Source organism: Kryptolebias marmoratus, linkage group LG13, assembly GCF_001649575.2.
Source record: "Kryptolebias marmoratus isolate JLee-2015 linkage group LG13, ASM164957v2, whole genome shotgun sequence".
NCBI lineage: Eukaryota > Metazoa > Chordata > Actinopteri > Cyprinodontiformes > Rivulidae > Kryptolebias > Kryptolebias marmoratus.
In genome coordinates, this window is record NC_051442.1 from 10,011,663 (window position 1) to 10,025,171 (window position 13,509).

General features: G+C 37.6%; 1 protein-coding gene across 1 annotated transcript; it reads left to right on the top strand.

Annotated features, from left to right (window-relative positions):
* The first annotated feature begins 40 nt into the window (after positions 1-40).
* On the top strand, positions 41-9,359 carry waif2 (Wnt-activated inhibitory factor 2). Its single transcript, XM_037979067.1, has 2 exons — positions 41-7,026; positions 8,650-9,359. The coding sequence occupies exon 1, from the start codon at positions 797-799 to the stop codon at positions 1,865-1,867; it is 1,071 nt and encodes a 356-aa protein (XP_037834995.1). The 5' UTR covers positions 41-796; the 3' UTR covers positions 1,868-7,026; positions 8,650-9,359.
* Positions 9,360-13,509: the final 4,150 nt, after the last annotated feature.

Consider the following 13,509-nt stretch of genomic DNA (forward strand, 5'->3'; position numbering starts at 1 on the left):
ATTCAAGATGACCACCACGACTAACTGACATTAGCCAACAGATAAATGACTACAACTCAGTCAATGTTATGCATATGGAGCTGAAATCTGGTGTGGTAGTAGCTGAGAGTCATTCACAACACATATTCCAAGCACTAACAGATGTACAATATTATAGCCTATAGGAGTTTGTGCATAATGTTATTTTCAAGGTTTGACAAAAATGGCTACAACTTTCTCATTTTACAAGCTGATTTAAGTTTAAAACTCTGGCGTGAAATGAGGCAGGTGATGTGCATTCCTTCTAGGAATGCTAGCCTTTTAAATTATAACTAGTTTTTTTTCCCTCTGGCCTTTATTCAAATGAGTGAGTAGCTCTTCTGGCAACTTGACGAAACATTAAAATAAATTACTCTGCATAATTCTCAAGGAGTCATGCAATCATATTAAAATTCTTCTGCGGGTTCCTTTTTTTTAAATAATGTTGATTAATAAACCAGGATAACTTGAAGGTACTTGTGGTGCGATGTGTGTGTCCTGTGAGTGTGTGTGTCCCACTCTCTTGCTCTCGCTCTCTCTCTCCGTGTGTGTGTGTGACAGGCGTCAAAAAATACCACCGAGGGAGCTCAGATCAGCAGCTCTCCACACAGCGAGCTGATGAGGATCCCAAAAAGAAGCCACTCTTCCTCCGAACAGAAACTCTGACACTGAGATGACAATGGACGGAAGCTTCTTTATATTCTTGTAACAATAGGAGACTGGACTTTACAAGTGCTTTTTTCCCCTTAAATATCTCATTTCCAGCTCTGAGGCAACAATGAAGAGAAAGATGTGGAGACTTTTCAGGACCGACCACTCGACCTCTGTTTTTTCCGTTTGGAATCAGTGGCTTTTGTGTTCCGCGGGTCTCCTATGTTTGTTGTTTCTGCCCTTCAGGACGGAGGGTGTTTGCCCGTCGTCCTGCACGTGCACCAGAGACACGGTGACCTGTCTTTCTGACGGCGGGGACACCGAGGTACCGACGGACATACCAGCGTGGACGTCCACTTTAATACTTCACGGGAGAAACATCTCAACTTTGCCCCAAGGTGCGTTCACTGCCAACGGCACCGAGGCGGAAATACAGACACTCAGGCTGTCCCATAACGGGATACGGGTTGTTGAGCCGTACGCCTTCCTGGGACTCGCCCGCTTACATCTACTGGATCTGAGTCACAACCAGCTGGAGTCCATCTCATCCCGGGCTTTCCACGGATTACCGGAGCTGCGCTCTCTTTACCTGAATTCCTCGGTTTCACCTGGCGCAGCGGCGCAGCTCTCGCACGCGCTGAACACGCAGAGTTTGCGGAACCTCCACAGGCTGGAGTTGGCAGGAAACGGGCTGAAAACCATCCCTTTGGAGAGCTTGGATATCTACAACCTTCACGCCTTAGTGCTGATAAATAACTCGATAGAGAACATCAACAGAGAAAACATAACCAGTTTGTATCAGCAGAGGCGCACGCGCGTCTACTTGGCGCTCAATCCGTTTCGGTGCACCTGTGAACTGGAGGTGTTTTACTACTGGTTGAAAAACTCATCCCAGTGCCCGGATGCCGGGAGGCTTCTGTGCAGCGAGCCGGAGGCCCGCAGGGGGGTCCCCGTGGAGAACCTCCGGGGGGAGGACGTGGATTGTATGAACGAGAACCTGGAGGCGGTCTCCTACGTGTTTCTGGGGATAGTGTTGGCCCTGATCGGGGTGGTGTTTCTCATGGTTCTGTATCTGAACCGGAGGGGCATCAAACGGTGGCTCAACAACATCCGAGAGGCGTGCCGGGACCAGATGGAGGTGTACCATTACCGCTATGAGCAGGACACTGATCCGAGACTGGCCAACGTGGCTGTTTAACATCAGCCCAGGAATGAGGGGGGATTATTAAAGGTTCTCATTGCAATGTCATACAGAGAGATAAAAAAGAACTTAAAATGCGAGAAACAAAATCTGCACATTATTATCTCCTACTGATGGTCAATTTGTCCATGGAAGAGCCTTTCAAGATAGAAAATCCGCCAATTTGATGTATTTGTTTGGTAAAGTATGCAGGTAAAAGTGCTTTGTTTACACTGAGTGCGTACCTGCATTTTAGAATTGCATATCAGTATATCTGGAAAACCACTGAAGTAAACTCTTTCAAACTGCACCATTTGATATACAGTTCAGGATGACCTTTTCAATGTTTAATATCATAGTTTGCAATGAGTACCTTTAAAAAGCCAGATCAAATTGAAAAGATTCAGAAACAATGTTTTTAACAACTGGCCTATAAAATACAAGTCTCACTTCAGGATACAGAGCCAAAGACAGTGCTGAAATGACACTATAAGACAATTTGTGGTCATCTTGCACAACTAAGGAACTTCTAACCAGTATTGTACAGACTGTATATAAACATCTCATTTTTTAATGCATCCTCTTAAAGGGGATAGTCTGGCTGTTTTAAAAGTGATTTCCTGTCAAATAGTTAGTACCGTATTAGTCACAGAGCGCAGAGTGTGGAGAAAGATGCAAAAGTCTTCGTCCAGGCTAGAGTAATGGCTAACCAAATGAGACCTCATTTTAAAAAATAAAAAAAAATTCAGACTCAAGTCTTATTTAAAACTGACATACCGAAAGAACACTATATTAGCTCATTTTAAACCTTTACACTTTTTCATGACATTGTCTGTTTAGATTGTTGCTGTTTTCTCAGCCGAACACAGCTCGTCAGTTACTACATGAATGTATGTGTGGGAGCACAGATATACTGTGAATATGCTGCTGGTGCTGAGATCCAAACATCTAGTCATCAGTCCAGAGATAGAATAGAATAGAATAGAATAGAATAGAATAGAATAGAATAGAATAGAATAGAATAGAATAGAATAGAATAGAATAGAATAGAAAGCCTTTATTGTCACTGCACATAATCTATACAATAAAATTAGGAGAGCTGGCCCTGAAACGTTGTTGTTTTTAACAATTGTTTTTGTTTTAAGTCACTGTTAAAATCGTTATTATCCCACACCTCTGCACTTTAAACTGAAAACCATTTATGCAGGTTAAATAATTATATGTTTTATTCTATATTGTTTCTTGTTTTTATTGTTGTTTTACAATGTGTGCTATTGACCTCCTGGCCTTGTAAAAGAGATCTTGATCTCAGTGGGTTTTTATCTGGTTAAATAAAGGTTGAATGAAACAATGCTCATTGATAAAAGCAAAAGAAAAAGCACCCCCCAAAAGCAGACAACATGCATTCATTCAGACACACACCAAGAGTTTATGGAGCTCACTCATCTCCCAGTGGACTGATACACTTGCAGCCTCAGCATCTTGCTCAGAGGACAAACATCTGCGTGGTTACACAGACGCTGTTCAGTTGAGAAAACAGCAACAAACTAAACAAAGAGTGATGTGCAAAACAGTAGAGATTTACTTTAATATGAGCTAATATAGTGTTCACTGATGTTGTTTTTGAGAAAAAGATGTTTTATAAGCCTAAGAAATTCTATTTAAAAACATTGGCCCTTGTTTGGCTAGCCATTAGCCTAGCCTGGACAAAGACTTTTGCCTCTTTCTCCACACTCTGTGCTCTGTGGCTGATTTCACTGCTGATAAGGTACTAACTACTGATAACTATTTGGCAGAACATCATTTGAAAAATAACCAGACTATCTCTTTAACTTCTGCATCCAGCAGCTGTAGTCACATACACTTAGTCATATTTCCTTTATTAATCAAGTGACAAATAAACAAATAAATGCAAATAGCCTGTGTGGGCTATTTTTTAATTTAAAAGGCTTAAATAAAGTGCTGGCTCTATGTTTTCCTTTGAAGGCTTATGAAACCCTGAAGGGAGAAAAATAGTAATACAAATGAGAGAGAAAAAATAAGGAAAATATGTTTTGTTGGAATGCCATATTTGTTAAAGTAAGTGGGACTAAAGTAAACTGGCATAAATCATTTCGAAATAGGTTTTATTGATCTTGTATTTCAAAATAATAGCATGTATATCATTGGACAGCACATTATTTAGACTATATCAATCAAGCAATGAAAGAGAAAGAGTTGGATTAATCGTGCATGTGACTTTAGGCATAGATAAACAGCTAAAGTGCAAATAGGTCAAAATAAATTTTGAAAGTCAGCTGTGTTCATGTCTGTACTTTTGTTTCAGTATTTTCCAGACTCATAGATCCTTTTGTGGCACTGCGCAGGACGTGCTTGTGTTAGAAGCACGGGGGTTCACCTGAAAAGCTCTACACTATTATAAATGCTTTAAAAAATACTAAAGAATGAAAGATTGTCTTTGCTCACAGAGATCCATCAGCAGAACAGAGCAGAGTTAATCTCATCAGCACCGTGACTTATTAACCATAGAGAATGAGGATTGACCTGTAAAGCATGGTTCAGAGCTCATCAGTGCTTTTATTCAGAGGTCTACATCAAAAGCACAGATTTTGAAATTAAAGTCAAAAAGAAAAACCTGAGAAAACTAACTCTGCAGCTGTATTATATCTGTATGGTTTACAGAGGTAGTTCAGACACTTGGTGTTCTGTGGAAAGGTTTTGAATAAATAATATCTTACCTGTTGTAGATAGCTCTTTGAATGAGATCAGTTTGGAGAAACAGAGTTTGATTCTGATCAGATTCAAGAGCTAACAGCTAGTTAGAGCAGAGCTGGATATTCAAACAGAATATACCTTCCGTAAAAGCTAAAATAGCATTTTTCTTTCTGACCACAAATTATAAGGTCAAAGATTTGCGGGTTTAAGCAAAATACTGAATACATTTGTTTTCTCTTCAGATTTAAATGAAATATGTCACTGTGTCAGCAGCAGAGAAGTCACCTTTACATAACAACAGGCATCACTCTGCTGCTTGTTGACGTGCCGCTGTAGCGTTCGATGTCATATTGGATGTGAAGCCTGAGGAGATGAAACCTAATCACCAGGACAGCGGAGTCAAAGGATAAACACATTAGTGTGGTGTACACACGTGTCCCGTAACTGAAGCAAAGCTAGTAACTGGGTCCGTTAAACTGTTTCTTTTTTAATATATTTGTTTCCCAGGAAGAATTCTAACAAAGCAAAATGACCTGAGAGTGCTCTGTTGGATACCTTGATGAGAGCTTTATGAAATTCTCTAAAAAACAAAAAACAAATGTGTTAAACCCTTCTTTGTGTCCTTTATTAGAATGTACAAAAACATCTGTATGGAAGCAAAATAAGAATATCTTCCCTCAGCTTCTTGTTGAAACTGACTATTATTATTATTTTTAGTAGTAGTAGTAGCAGTAGTAATATTAAGTTACAATTATTGGAACTTGTGTTGATAAATGTGAGGACCAGAGGATAAGTAAGCAGTCAGTAATTTCTTTTTCTTTTTTTTCTTCAAATACTAATCTTACTAATCTAATCTGTAGTGATATTAGATTATATTACAAAAATATGCCATAGAATTTTTGAAATAACAAACTAAAAGATAGGTCAAGTGTTCAATGCATTTTATCTTTCAAGTTGCATTTATCTGCAAACTTTGCAGCTTAATGCAACTTTGGTTAGAATCTTCTACCAGTGCTGCCATTTTTCCAAACTTTTTTTTTATGCCCAAAAGCAAATTTTAATTTCATCCTAAGTTCCCAGCAAAACTGCACTGTTATAAACAATAATTATCAAATAAAAATATGTCAGCGAATAGAAACATTTTGTCTTTTTATTAAAGAAATGACACAATAAAAAAAAAAACAGATCAGTATTACACTATTGTTTTATATTTGGATCAATTTCTGCTGTGATAAGTAATCATTATTGACAACAAACCTTTCCACTTACTGAGCTCTACACAGCCTGAACCTGGGGGATATGTGAATGCTGTGCTGGTATTAAATTATGAAAATCAGTGGAGGACAAATCAAAAGGTTTTTAGTTGACAATGGTTTTCAAATGAAGTTGATGTGCCAAAGTTCTTACAGCTAAGCTTGTGTGTGTATATGTGTGTGTGTGTTCAATAACTGTTTGAAAACATGAAAATGGAAGGGAAATGTAAGGTTTAGGGTTTAATAAAGTTGACATTTAGACATGCACTCGTGAGAATCTAGAAACACAAACAAATACAGCAAAGCCAAACACTATCAGCACACTTTGAAACCTCTTTTCACAGATTTCTGTTTAAGTCTTACAGCTGGACTTATCTACTTAGAAATCTGCACCATTGTGAGCCAGCACCTGGTCACAAAGTAAGTACTGAATGGGGGAATAAATCAGAAATCCATACAAACACAAATGTCCACAATTGTTTTCACCCACTAATAGAATTACGACAGCTAACAGTAGTGACAGGATGGTAACCTATAGATTTCTCACATAAGACAAGCCATGATGTTTTGCTCATCCCAAACAAGTAGTTCAGTTGGTTAACTGGTGGCCAAAATATAAATGTAGGATAAAATAAACAGCTGGAAATCAAATTCAATCTGTGTTTTATACAGTAGTTGACAGTTCAAAAACCCTTCAGATCTTCAGTTTCAACTTTTCCTACTTTTCAGATATAAAGCCTAGAAGTTATATATTTTTTATCATTTACACAAAAAATTGTCATTCTCAGGCAGTTTTACAATCTTCCACAGGAGTGTTATGAAACTGAACACTACTGTATCGCTCATCTGATCTTCACTTTGATATGTAAAAATAGTCAGCGCTGCCTTTCAGGGCTTTTGCTTTGTGCTTTCTCTGTGTTGTCTTTGTCTTCACAACCATCAGCATTTTTCCTCTATTTTTTTTTTTTTTGGATTCTGGGACTTAAAAAAAGGTAGATACTATGCTGTTTTTTATTCAAAAAGTCATAACTTTACCTTATCAAAGCATTGCCGCTTTCATCTTCATTTTTGTTGTTATTGCACCATTCTCATTGCTCCGTTCTTTCTTTTTGCCTAAAGGTTCATTACAAACACAGTGGATGTCAAAGGCTTTCATTCTGCCCACGCTCCACCTTCGTCTGCTCGCCTCTCTCCCTCCTCTTCATCCAGGTAAATGACTTTATCCAGTTGAGTGACTTTGTAAGGACGCGGGGGCAGCGTTTAAGCTGAGTCCGGCAAAGGGGGGCGAACAGAAGCACAAAGATAAAGAATAAGGAGAGACGAGAAAAGATTCATTAGAGTTCTTTAGTCCAGGCACAAAATGTCCTTGTCTAATGCAAAGTAATGACTCACCCTTTTGCTCTGTCTGTGAATGACTGGAAGGCCAAATTACATTAAGTTAAGAAGAATATGTATTTTTTTTTCGGTGGTTCTTCTGCTACTTCTAGAAAATGTAATCATATCTGATGAAATGTGTATCATATGAATTTTTTTGTTTGATGTAGTCCATCAGTCAGTGACATGTATTATTAGGAATTGTTAATTAAAGTTGTAGCGACACGGAGCCAGATTTGAATCATGTTTGCAGCCTGTCCAGGTGAAATTGTCCATATTGTGATAAGGGAGCGAGTGAGCTGGTTTGATGTGTGCTGATTACCTCCTGGTTTATGTCGTTGCTGCCGTCTGAAGATAAGAAAAGGAAAATGGTCTTGTCGGAGAAGACGGTGAGTTGTTTTGCTACGGGCAGAAGGACGGTGAAAGTCAAATTTGTCTTATATGAAACAGAGTTGCATTTTCCACATTGTTCATCAACAAAAGACTCAAAGCCATTCGTTCAATTTCGTGTCAGTTCAGTTTATTTATATAGTGCCAGTTCACAACGTAAGTCATCTCAGAGCACTGTACAAAATCATTTGCATACATTACAAAATGTTAATTGATAAAAGTTATCTATCTAAGGAAACCAACAGATTGCGTCGAATCTTCAATCTGTCGCGGTCTCCCATCCTGAGCGGCAGTGGACAGAGGTGACAGCAGAAAGAAACAACTCCCTTTGAACAGGAAGAAACCTTCCAGCAGAACCAGGCTCAGGATGGGCGACCATCTGCCTCGACCGGTTGGGGTTTGAGAGGACAGGAAAGGGTCACAGACAACTGGACTAGGTGTAGTTTTTATTGGAAGAAAAACAGCAATAATTACAAATACAAGCATGGAGAGTAGAGAGAGTAAAGGCAGCAGCAGAGAGAGGAAATGTGGTCAGTTTGTCCTCCAGCAGTCTCAGCCTATAGCAGCATAACTAAGGAATAGATCAGGAAACCCAATCCAACCCTAATTATAAGATTTGTCAAAGAGAAAAGTCTTAAACCTAGTCTTAAAAGTAGAGTAGTGTCAGCCTCACGGGCAGAAACTGGAAGTTGGAGCCTGATGACTGAAAGCTCTGCCTCTCATTCTACTTTTAGAAACTCCAGGAACCACAAGTAAACCTGCAGGCTGAGAGTGAAGTGCTCTGTTAGAAAAATATGGAGGAATAAGATCTTTAATATAAGATGGAGCTTGGTTGTTGAGAACTTTGTATGTTAGAAGTAAGATTTTAAATTCTTTTTTGAATTTGACAGGGACCCAATGGGGAGAAGCTAAAACTGGAGAAATGTGATCTCTCCTCCAAACTCTCATTAGAACTTTCATCTTAAAGCATGTATTTGTGTCACACTCAGAAAGCTGTCAAATTGTTTTACACGTCTGCTTATGTTCGAAGTGTGTGCTTCTTTGTTTCTTTTCTGCACTGTCTTGCAGCCTCCCAGAGTAAAGAAGCAGGATGTGCTCGATAAAAATTAATTAGCATCAACCCAGATGGATGGCCTTAATCAAGAACTCCTGGAGCTTAACCTGATGTTTCAAAAAGAGAACGAATTAAGAGCACGGGAGGAGCCCTAAAAACTTGAGACGTTTGGAGCCACAGAGTCCTTTTGCAGAGAAAAAGCTGAATATGTCAAACAACTAAAGGTTTCAGAATCAGCGCCACAGAGAAGGATAATGAGAATGTGGTCTGTTGCTATATGGAGCTGAAAACAGAGACTCCAGCAGGAAGTTGTAGAGCTTCTCTGAAGGAAAAATGACTTGAGAAATCAGATAGAGCACACCAGCCTGAGAACGTTTGTCAACAACTTTCAGATTTCAAAATCTTGGAAAAAAATGATGACCTTTTTTCTTTTTTTACCTGGACATTATACAGCTTGCTCACTTACTGGAGATGGAGAGGGGGTTGAATGTGATGCAGAAAAGGATAAAAACCACTGAAGTTGAAGAAAAACTGACCTGTGCAGAACATGCTCAGGACATTTAAAAGTGTCGTTCAGGTTTGCACTTTACAAGAACTTATTCAAATGATAAAATATAAACATGCACTGACAGCTCTCTTCATATTTTTGCTGTTCTCCTTTTTGCTGTGCTCATATAACTGTATTTTATTTGCTGATCAAATTTTCAATAAACTTGTTCTTATATGCCCTTTGTAATTCTTTTTTTCTTTTTCAGTTGTCAGAGTTATTTTCTGTCTGAAATTGTGGCTGTAGAGCAATCATAGATCTTCTGCTGCTTATCTGTGGTCTGATTGCAGAGGCAACAGGTCCAGGAGGAGAAACCGGACATCCCTCTCTCCAGCGACACTCTCCGGCTCCTCTTTAGGGATCCCGAGGCGTTCCCAGACTTTACCCCAGAAGGAAAAGCAGAGGATGGGTCAGCAGTGTCTCTTTCAGTCACTGCTGAAAAACTCAGCAGCTGCAGAGTTCAAATTTAATTGCATCTCACCAGTCCAAACAAAACTCTGTGTGTTCCTCCTTTCATATTTTACCACTGTTTCAATTAAAAGGCAAGCTTGGGACGTCTAACTGGTCCTTCGGAGATTAATTAAACTTAAATTTGAGCAGTGAAAAGCCCATCTGGTACAGTCAGAGTCATGAACCTGTGTTAGGTGGGAACGTTATCACAAAAAGAGCTCATTAAAGAGACTCCCAGGAGTCACACAGATGAGTTTGTCTGAGGTCACTGTGTCCTGTTTGAATTTAAACGACCTCTCAGGGAGCTCTGTACATTTAACGTGTCTTCATCATCGTTTGTTTATTACTGGCCTGGCATTCCTTGATGGAATGCATATTACCCACATGTCAGAGTTTTGAACTAAAATTATTTTATGCTAAGAAGGGATGAAGGTATAACCATTTTACTTGACATGCAATATTGTGTTAGGGCTCAGGGTGTGGGTGGTGGAGCACTCCCAGCAACTACCACACCAAGTTTTACCTTAATATCTAAAAAGCTGACTGAGTTACAGCTATTTGTGTGTTGGTTATTCTCAATTAGCTGTGGTGGCCATCTAGAATTGGTGTGACTCCAAAAATTAATCAGCTGTAGATTCATTGATGAGTTTCTGGGAGTTTAATTAAAACCTTTTTTTCTTGTTAATGAGATATTTTGCTCATTTTGCAGACAAATGAACACACATGCCTCTCATGTGGTGGCCAATATTCATAATCTGAAATAAAACAGCATTTCTGGTTATTTTAATTTAATATTAATATTTGATCATTTGCTGTGGGGAAAACAGTGATGGTCTGAAATATATTGTAATTCTCAGGGCCAAACAGGTTCAGCAGAAAATTACTATACTCTGGCTTTTTTTTTTTTTTTTTTTTTTTATTCTGAAAGAACAGGTTTTCTTTGAGTCTGTTCTGGTGGTTGAAATTTACACATTAATTATAAAGCATACACCTGTCAGTCAGGATTTAACAACAAACAGTCTATGTGACGAGGCCGAGGAGGAAGAGTTCTGACCTTCATCGTTCACTGGAGAACAGACATTAAATTCTCAGATAAGTCACTTCAGTGAAAGTCACGTTTTGCGTTTGTTTTGAATGAGATCATCTGAATGGCATAAATCAGAATTGTCCTTCACATCACTGGAAAGGTGAAGCTTATTAACAGGAGATATTTTAAGCCCCAAGTCAGCTTTCAGAACATGTGTTTTGAAAACTTGACTTTAAATAAACTAATGATTATTATTCACTTTAACATTTTGTGAACAAAATCGCTCACCTAATCATATTTGCATGAATCACACAAACACTAACTGCAGCTGAGTAACTGAACAGAATGTGAGTCTGTGAAGAATACGAAGAAGTAAATCTCAGCCCAGTGACAAAAATACAAAGAAATAAAAAAAAACTGTTTCAGCGGAATAAATATTTCATGATGTCCTTCACTGTTTATAACACCGTGGTCCGTTACTGCAGATTCAACATCTGCTCTGACAACCCGTCTGTCACTTTTAAAGAGCTCTTTTCTTCCAGACCAGAATTTATGTCTTCATGTCAGTTTTATTATATTTATTAATGAGTTTCAACACATACTTACAGAATAATAATAGTTTTTTGCATATTAAATATTAAATAGTCTTTTCTTTGAAACAAAGCTTTTGACATGACATGTTTTTATTATTGTTTTTGTAAAATGACAATGTTGCAAAATGATAATTACCATAGGCTGCAAAAGTACACTAATTTCATCAATGTTTAAACTACACTTACTTTTTCATAACTTTTTGTCCCTGTGCGTAGACCAGTATGTGTCAGTAATATAATTAAACTGTTAATTACTGCCCTCTTGTGGCTACTTTGAAGCAATGCACCGACATGCTATATAATCGCATATTCTCTGTGGTTTTTATTTATTTATTGGTTGCATTTGTTTTTCTTAGTTTTTAGGTTGCTTTATTTAGATACTGTTTGACATATTCTGTAAATGTATAAAAAATTAAAATGCACAAAGAGTTCCAAATGCAGAATCAGAACAACATAAAAAGTCACTGCAATGAAAATGGTGCATCATGAAATAAATATCAACAGGGCACATAATATACATCACAAACACACCCCATACTAAATACTAAATAGTAAAAAGAGAAAATAAAACCTAAGCTGAAAGCAGATGAGATAAGTAATAAACTTTTATTAAAACAAAACAAAAAGGAACGCACAGGTTTAGATGCAAGTATTTTTGTTTGTTGTTTTTCTGTTTTGTAGATATTTCTAGTCAAACATCTACAAAGTTTAATTATTTTAAGTGTAGATAAGCGGTTCATCATTACTAAACCAGCAAACAATCATGACCAAAATCTCCTTTTAACAGAGATCAGACTGTGGATGAAGCAGTTGGGACTGCAGGCGTTTCTCCAGTTTACGCTAATGAGTCATTAATAGTATTCAGCATCCCTTCCCATTTCTTTTTTACAGTTTTAATTGCAACAGTACGCCACCATCTAATGGATGCAGATGAGATTAATTAGGCTTAAGCTCAAACAGAAAAAGCTTTGTTTGTTAGAAGGACGGTCATTAACCAGCATCCTTTGGTAATGACATCACAAATAGGACTCATTACCACGGCTCCCAGGAGTCAAAGAGGAAGGAGAGGACCATTTTATCTGGGGTCACTGAGCTCTGTTTGGTGACAAAAAGCTTCCCGGGGGGGAGTTCATTATCAGCATCATTATATTTTGTTTTTAACTCACTTCCTACACAACAACAAGGAGGCAAAGTTCGTCAGAAGAAACCAATGAGACAGCTTTATCTCATGATGCACATGATTTTTGGGTTCTTTTTGTTTTCTCAGTACTGACAAAGTTATAAAAATACTGTATTTTATATTAGCCATTTTTGAATATAGTTTGGAATTAAATTTTAATAATGGAATAGGTTTATTCATACATAAGCGAGCAGTTTGAATTGTGAAATCAAACTTTTAGGCACCTCTTGATGTGTTATTGTGTTGTCTATTGATTTTAATCAAGCCTATATGCAAAGTGCATTTAGTATAGCGAAGAACATGCCATAAATTATGTGATGTTGCAGACCAGAAAACAGTGCAAATAGACCAAAAGTAGGTATTTCCTACTGTAAGTTAGCTGGAACTAATCATATAGAAATACACAAATAAAAAACAACATTTGTTTTTGAAGGTTATTAAGTGACAGACTTCACTAGGCTCTGAATAGGTTTCATTGTATTTTCAGTGGCATTTGATTTAATCCAGAGTTATAATAGTCTATGGGCAGCTTGAATTTTCTTTTGAACTTTGGAAATCTAGGTGCTAAAAGTAATTAATTAATTTGTCAATGCTTGAGTAAAATACCAGCTTTCTTGTTTTGACTTTTATTTTCTATTTTAAATTATTCAATGGGAATGTTTAAGATGAATTGATCAATATCCCAAATTGTAGACATGTCTGTTACTTTTGAGAAGCAACATGTTTTTATTTTATCATTTGTTTTGTTTGTTTGTTTTGACAAAGAAAATATTCAAGTCTGGAAGTGACTAATATTTGACTTCAAGTTAACTTTATTATATTGTTTATTTATTAATAATTAATCAAGAGTCCCAGCCAGATACAACCATAATTAAGCCAACTATAAAGAAAAATACATTCCCAAGCGTTAATTTGGCGTCTTAGTTGCGTTCACTAAAATGTTGGTCATAATTGGTTTCAGATGTCTTTATATTCAATGACGTTACAGGCAGTGTCAGTGGTGTCATGTCCAATGACTTATATATATCCATATAAGTCATTGGTCATGTCTCTCAGCGGAACCATCGTTTGCATCTA